Source organism: Schistosoma haematobium, chromosome 1, assembly GCF_000699445.3.
Source record: "Schistosoma haematobium chromosome 1, whole genome shotgun sequence".
NCBI classification, from domain to species: Eukaryota; Metazoa; Platyhelminthes; class Trematoda; order Strigeidida; family Schistosomatidae; genus Schistosoma; species Schistosoma haematobium.
Window position 1 is genome coordinate 44,134,705 of NC_067196.1, and position 8,145 is coordinate 44,142,849.

At 36.3% G+C, this 8,145-nt stretch overlaps 1 protein-coding gene across 1 annotated transcript; it reads left to right on the forward strand.

The window, feature by feature from the left end:
- Positions 1 to 365: 365 nt before the first annotated feature.
- MS3_00009916 (uncharacterized protein) lies at positions 366 to 7,742 on the forward strand. The gene has a single exon (XM_051218323.1). The coding sequence runs from the start codon at positions 3,211 to 3,213 to the stop codon at positions 4,177 to 4,179; it is 969 nt and encodes a 322-aa protein (XP_051074175.1). The 5' UTR covers positions 366 to 3,210; the 3' UTR covers positions 4,180 to 7,742.
- The last annotated feature ends 403 nt before the right edge of the window (positions 7,743 to 8,145 follow it).

The window sequence follows — 8,145 nt, forward strand, 5'->3', positions numbered from 1 at the left end:
TTTTAGTCTTCGTTTAACTGCCTTTACACGAAAGTGTAGGACCAGGTTGTCCGAAATGTAGTACGTTTGTAGCGTGGTGTCGAGTCGAGATTGACTATGAACACCGCTACCAAGAAACACGTGCCAAGTAAATCAGAAGGCGAAGGTTGAACGTTGAACATACCTCGGTAAAATTGAAGCCACTGATGCTCTCATGCCACCATATTCAGAGGCTCGATAATACGAATCTCCATACAATTCATCCGAAACTATTTGACTTGCATGGATATCATGGAGCAATCTGAATTGAACTTAAAACATCAAAGTACTGAACATTTGTTTTTTATCAGTATAGGACTCAGTTGTGCCTGTAACGACCCTGGGCACTGGACTCGAAATCAACAACTGCGGTCAGACGCTTAACCTCTGAACCGTTAGGTTGATATTCGGAGTTGCCGTTGTTTTACCTGAATTTATAGTGTTCTAGCGTTGGTAGGTTCGTAGTTTCTATGAAATTGAACAATCTCCACAACCTCATAACGAAACCTTTTGATTATTGTTTATTGAAAGTATTAGCGCCTGAACATGTATTTGCGTTACGGCTCGTAGTAGAAGTGAGATGGTCCGTGGGGTTTTTGTCTGTGTTGCCGCGGGGGCTGGCATTATTTTCGCAGGGTATTGTTTTTATTTTGACAGAAAAAGACGAAGTCACCCTGATTTTTGGAAAAATCTCAGGAAAAGTGGGTTAATTTTAGTGAATAATATTGGAATAGAGAGGATGGAACAAAAGGCTCTTGAAGCTCAAAAGTCATCCACTTTCCCATTGCCACCTATAAATGATCAGACTGGGATGCAGAGATTTTTCTTCAACAAATACAACAAGGAGAAACTGCCCTGAGCATGGGCTCTTTAGATGAGGGTGTCAACCATTTTGCTATTGCCGTTGCTGTTTGTGGTCAACCCAATCAGTTACTACAGGTGCTCCAACAGTCACTTAGTCCAACTGTGTTTCTAAGACTTATTGAGGTCCTTCCTTCGGTGCAATCTGTGAGTAGCTTGCTGTGTGTTTTTGGCAACGTTTTCCGCCAGTGTCACAAACGTTTTACTGTTGGTTTTACATGACTATCGAGAGGCTTTTTATTTATTAATAAAAAGCCATTGTATAAATTGCAGTGCATTTAATCTTTTGTCTGATGCAAAATGAAGCAAAGACGATGTATCCCTCTATCAATAGAAGACAAGTATACTGCGCGGAAGTTCGTTCTGTTCTAGTTTACTACTGGGAAACAGCCATTAAGGGTAGAAGATACTCGTAAGTTACTAGTACTGTAATGACACATATCTTATAAATATTGCTCGCATCTGCAGGGACCACTAGGTAAGTAGTGAGGTTAGATGCAGGCTATTATGGAATGATAGTTAATGTTGTAAATCTTCACCGACTGATGATTGGGCCACTTAGTGCGCATGCCTGAACACCGACTACCACGACGCGCGATACTGTCTAGTGTAAGAGATGGTTAGAAGGAAGTTAAAAGTGGCAAAACCAGAACGTGGCATCAGTCCTTGAAGTCACTAACTTCTGGTCTGAGCCATGTTGGTAGATGCAGACTACATTGCTGGGGTCTGTGCCACAATCGTTACCAATGATTGGAGACTGGGTGACATGGCTCAGAATCTATCACAATGGCGTTGGTGTATACACTGTCTTCCCTTATATTGTGAAATTGAAATTGCTTTATATCTTTCTACGAACTAATTCTTTCTCCTGTACTATATCATTATATGCATTCTTTCTTTTATATATTACTACCATTGGAATAACTACTATGAATTTAATGTTCATCTTGTTGTGCTAATGGGGTATGACAACTTGGACTGATGCATATATGTGCCTGGTCCTATGTTGTAGCTGACTAACTGACTGAGTTCCAGTGTTAGGATGGGAGGAGTAGAATACGGGAAGTTTATTGTCTTAACAAAGTTGCTTAATACCAATAACTCAGAGGAGTTCGCTGACTTAAATAGGTACACCCGGGTAACGATCCATTATCTGATCAATGTTCTATGCAATAGACCGTTCAGTGGTGCACTTTCAAAAGATCGGTTTAACTTTAAAAAATGTTATTCTCTACTATTGACTTGCTTTTTATCAACACTAGATTTTATCCACCATACAAAAGTCATTACTCCAAGACAACAAGTAATACGCAAGATGTTGCTGCGTTCATATTTTAGTATAATATTGTTAATGAGTCTAAACAAATTGACAAGTATTCCCATCCGGCTACTTTAACTCTCAGGTTCTTGACTTCGAAATAATTTATTGCATTTTGTAAATGTATGGTTTAATCCCACCTCAGTCTAATTAAAGCAGTCAGGTTTTTACGGTTATGTCGTATTGTCACGAGTTTGCTATGGTGATTTATCCTTCTAAATGTTTTTTTAGAAACTCAGCAACTATGCGGTTTCACTGTTGAGTTTCATCAAAACACAAGTATTTGATAAAACAAAATATGTAAATTGCCTTCGGAATTTCGCTCAATTCATTTTCAATAATGAGTCAGTTAATTTACTCGTAGATCAACTAGTGTACATAAAAAGATAGTCGATCATAACTGTCGCTCATGAGATCCCATAGTTACTAAATCTGTAAAGTGAGTTACGGTTTTGACACTTATTCAAAAGTAGGGTTAGGCATTCCTATTAGTTTGTCTCCGTACATAATGTTGCTGTTATTGATCATATATCTGCACGTCATTGTGATACCTGGATTTTAGTCGTTTATCTTTTGATAATAGGATAGTAAGGTAATCTGTTCATGCATATTAGTAGTGGGATGGTTTGTCAGATATCAGGCTCGTCAAGCCAACTTTTCCTCATATATTTTTGTTACTACAAAGCGTTGTTTATGTTTGTGCAATGTCTAGTAACCTCAGTGGGGTACACTCATAATTCTTTATTTTTTTGGATTTTCAGAAATACAAGACGATGATCGCTAGTCGTACATCATCAGCACGAGAAATCGAAGAAGATCTGGAATAGAAGTATCTTAAATTGTTAGTGTACAATTTGACTCCAAAAAATATATTAGTTTTTTATATTACTGGTTCTCAGTAGTAAGATGGTTTTTGGTTATAACCGGTTTGTTTTGATTTTTAGTTATTGCTAACTGGACTTATCATTGTTCTGGTGTTGCATAGATCACAAGCTGACTTAGACCCTTATGACATGTTCGGAGAGCTTCCCATGGACCAAGAACAAAGTGTGTCAGCGCTGCGGAGCACTGCTTCTTTTTTGGCTCCTAGTCCATCGAATTCTTTAGCTGCTAACCATCATCAAGAGCAGCACAAAATCCTTGTCCGAACTTTGTGGCGGAATATCAACCCAAGAAATTTACCAAGTATCCCATCAAAAACCCCAATCAAAGTTCAATTGGAATTTGTATTGCAAGAGAAGGATATATATATATTAAACAAGTACTGTAATTTAAATAATGACTCTGAAAACCGTATATCACCTGATTTAATAAACAATATTTTTTCAGAAATTGTCCGCCCGGTCGCGATTCCTAATAATCCATATTTGTTTCAGTGGTTAACTAACGTACCGTCCTTCTGGATATTTTCATTGTCTTGTGCCATCGCTTTTGGCTGGTTGTTGATCATCTTCCGCTCTCGATACATATTCTTCACGCTAATTCCGTGTGGGTTGTGTATCCTAATATTTTGTCAATCAGTTTACACAAAATATAATGCACGATTGGCTCGAAAAATGTCTGTCTTGTCTCGGCATAATGGTCCTCCTGATGACTGTAAACCTTTCCATCAACAAACTTGGCCACAGATGCTTAGTACTTATTTCTCCTCTCGTCCAGCGAACGACGAATGTGCGCGTTACTATGAAGAAGTGCTGTCGGAACCGTTTCTATCCACCAGTTTATACGAAGTATGTCTGGAACTAATATGTCAACCAGTTATCTCATTATGTAAAATTTTGGGTATTGGGGTTGGACAATTATATCACAATTTGTCAGAATATGTCCCATTTTGGATTGCACCATTCATCTGTGCATTCTGTATGTTTATGGGAGTTTTCGCTTTTGTTAAAACAATACACAGTTTTACTGGGCCGCAATCACGCAATCGCCGAGTGCGACATAAGATCAAATCATCATCAATACCATCAATTACTTCTTGATGTACGTCTTGACTTTCCGATTTTACTTTGTACCTTACATCTTTCGGTGAATTGTGAGTAGTGAATTTGTATTTACTCTTATTTTTGTTCCAATAAATGATTGCTCAGTTAGTTCATTTTACTGTATGAGTTTATTTGAAACAAAAGAGACAGTTTTAGGTTTAATTGGTTCAGTTGTTTGTGTAGTGTGAGATAATTTTATATTAAACTACCAACAGGTACCTATCACCAACACTAAAATGTACTCTCGTCATCCTACGGACTAACGCATACTCTTGTACTTACTACCAGTTTTCTCACTTAAACAGTCATTATTAACGCTTCCAGCCCAGAGAATACTATCTACAAATTCATAACACCACACTTAAAACGATTTTTTCGTAACTTCCCATACTCTTTCAAATCGACCAACTGATCGAACTATCCAAGTCTTTAATTCTGTCATAATAAACCGGCATACAGGAGAAATTTTATTTGATATCGCTTGGTCCACATAAATGAGATTCAATTGTTACTCGTCATCATGTACTAGCCAACATTAAATGAAACAAAAAGGTGCTGGAGATGACCAGAGTATAAGGTACTTTAAATCATGTGGTTTTAAACAGTTTCACTAGCGCAAATTGATGTACTTTTGTTCTTCAGAGTCTCAGGCATTGTGGCTTTAGTGTTATTAAATTCGTCCGTTCAATTACTTGATTCTTTAATAAAAGGGGATAGTTGTAGTCGTAGAGATTTAAATTATTGAAAGGATTTCAGCTTGCCAATAGGCTCATGTATTAATTTCTGAGAAAATCAATAGGTGCCAAATTAAACATTGGTTTTCGTTACTAACCCATACGTCATCAAAACAGTCCGAGGATTGTGCGGCAAACATTTCAGGGCATAGTGATTGATAAAAAATATCATTAAGCTCTTCGAGGACATTCGATGAGCGTCAAACTGAGCTAGATACTGGGTTGTACGTTTACGTTTCCAGAAGTAGCTCGTGTAACAAACCTAAATTTTCGTTTTTCAAAGTAAATTAGAGACTTGTTTGAAAAACAGAAATAAGATCATCTGAGTGATTGTAGATGACTTGGAATAAATTGTTCGATAAATATATTTAATATAAGCTTCATATATACAAGTGACTATAAGCACATTTGAAGGACAGAGGAGTTCATAACAATTTATGACTCATAAACTTAATTGACAAATATAACGATTGGTAATATAGGTTTTATGGATCACAGTTAATCCTGTTTAAATATTTCACAGATGTGTATTCCCATTATAGTTACAGTAACGCCAAACCAGCTAACGACAGCCACATCAATACTAACATAGGGACTTGGTATTGAAGTTAGGTAGTTACGTTGTTCAGTCAGCCAGAATAATAATTATTAGCTTTATTCAATATTATATTTTCGGTACAATATAGAATTCTCAGCACAAAGTATTTCTGCGAGTTTATTTTTTTATTTCTTGATCGGTATTGACCATAAATATTGAGCGATCGCCAGTTAGATGCATTTCAGAAATCGACATCTGAGTAATGTTTATCCTTTCCAATCCTTATTGCCAGCAATCACGATGTCTCCGATTGTACATTTTTGTAACTGAATAGGTTATACAATTAATTGACATAATGATTTGTTAAAACAAACAATGAAACAGATAACTTGTTGAAATATCTAATTAGCGGGAACAGGTAGCTCAGATATTCAATCTAATCATCATATTATTTGAATAAAGCGAGGACAAATATCAAAGCAGAACAATATGTATTCAGTGAAATATTTCCGGGTGCTTGCAACCTATCAACAGTAGCATTAATTTGAAGATGGCATCAGTCACACACTTATCTCAGTTGGAGAACCATTAATACCAGAGTACACTAAACAATTAGTCTGTTCTAATATGAAACCTCTTAGTAGTACGCACTCAACTCCTTCAGGGATCGAAACCAGAACTCAACGCGGATATAATTACTGCATATCGTATTAAAAGAAAAGATCTTGTAAATAAATATAAAGAAGTATATTGTTCTTACGGCCTACTATCTATTATAAATATTCGAGAAAAAATTCTAAAACACTTGGGGATGGAGTGGACGTTATGTAAGGACAACTACAGGAAGGTACGACATAAGAATGAGGAAAAGGTACTCATAATTAAGAGCACGGAATAAGATATTACGGCATTAAATAATGGAAACCAAGTTTACCAAGATAGTATCACATTGAGTGGATAAATCTAAATAAACTTTTCGGTAACGATGGTTTTGCGAAAACGAAATAAGTCCTCAGTATGTTGATTATTTTGACGTCGTATCGACTCTCAAGTAAATTACGGGCAATCGCATTGTTGAAAATCTATCCTTTGAGCCCAAAACGGAAAATGTGCTCGGAGATTGGAACGGTATCACTTTTCTGTTCTCCCAATATGTTTACTTCTGTACTTATATGTAAACTGATAAACACTTGGACGCAACATTGAGGAACTGGTTCACCTTCGGCTATCAACATGCAGTTTTGGGATATAGTTTAGCAAGTGGACAAATTCTTTTTAATCCAGCTCTTCGTCTAGAATCAACCACCTCAGTTACTTCATCATTTCGAAGTAGTCATAGGAAGACGTATCTTTTCTTCATAGATTGTAAGCAACTGAAAAGGATTTGCGAAACAAATGGTATTATATTCTTCTTCTAGGATATTTGTTTTTGCTTCATAGGGAGGAAAACTGTCTGATATACTACTTCTTCATATCTAGTAAAATTCCAGAAATATCAAGAATTCGATAGTCTATGTCAGTAGCTACTATTCTGTTTGGCATTTAAAAGTGCAGTTATTCTAAAATTACTCTTTGCAATCAGAATGACGTTACGAATATTGGGCCTTTTTCCCACATATTCATCAAAGCTTTATTCGATCATTAATAAGATTTTATAAAATATAAATTATGGAGTAGTTTAATGAAAACGTCATTATCTGTAATATTAAAAATACAGGTTCTTATCACCGAACGAAATTGAAAGTACTTGAAATAAATTCGCACTGATCAATCACTAAGTTAAAGAAAGTGTTTCCCCTCGTCTGAACTACATTGTCAAATCCTATTCATTAAGTTGCAAAGTCATCATTCGTATAAGCAAATTTAGTCCAAATAAATATTCTTATGATGTTAGCAGAAAATAGGCAATCAACTCGAAGCCTTAAACTTAGATTACGTGTTAGGCATATCCTTAATTGTGAGGAATGCGCTAATTAGGATCGAAAAGTTAAAAGTTAAAATATGTGGTAGCGAAACAGGATAGTGAAGGCTTTAATGCTAGAGTGAGAAAATGTTTCCCAAACACAAACGAGACTAGAATTAATAAAACATCAAGGACCGTTCGACTAATACAGTTTGAAAATACACACACACACACACAAATACATACCTGTACACCAAACACCAAAATTCATTCAACGCCTACTCCTTCCATTTCTCCGTGATCATCACAACACCCAACACTCACTAGCCACATGAAAACCTAAATATCACTAGTGGAAATATACACAGAGAGAAAACATTCCACAATCTCGATTCACATTGGCACTCACTTACTTACTCACTTACTTAACTACTCACACACTCACTCACAGTCCACCAATCCACAGAATTCAGTTCTCCTGTCAAAGCATTAACATGTGTCAAAGCTTACTTGTTGATCCATTGGTGGCACACTGACCACAACACCTTCTCGTCAATTAAAACAACCATTTCCATTCCTACAATCATCACAGAGACTACTGATTCCATTATTGCTCATTGCAAATTCATCACCTATCATCCACAGCAAGCCTTGTCCTCTAACTCTATCACAGGAAAGAAATAACCACACATTTGCATAGTTAACAATCAACAACAATATACTAACTAGTCGTTCAGTTACCCACCACTAACACTACCATCACCAACTCCAAATTCATTTCCAAATTC

Coding starts and splice junctions, on each gene's coding strand:
- MS3_00009916 (XM_051218323.1), top strand. CDS start 3,211: ATGTTCGGAGAGCTTCCCATGGACCAAGAACAAAGTGTGTCAGCGCTG.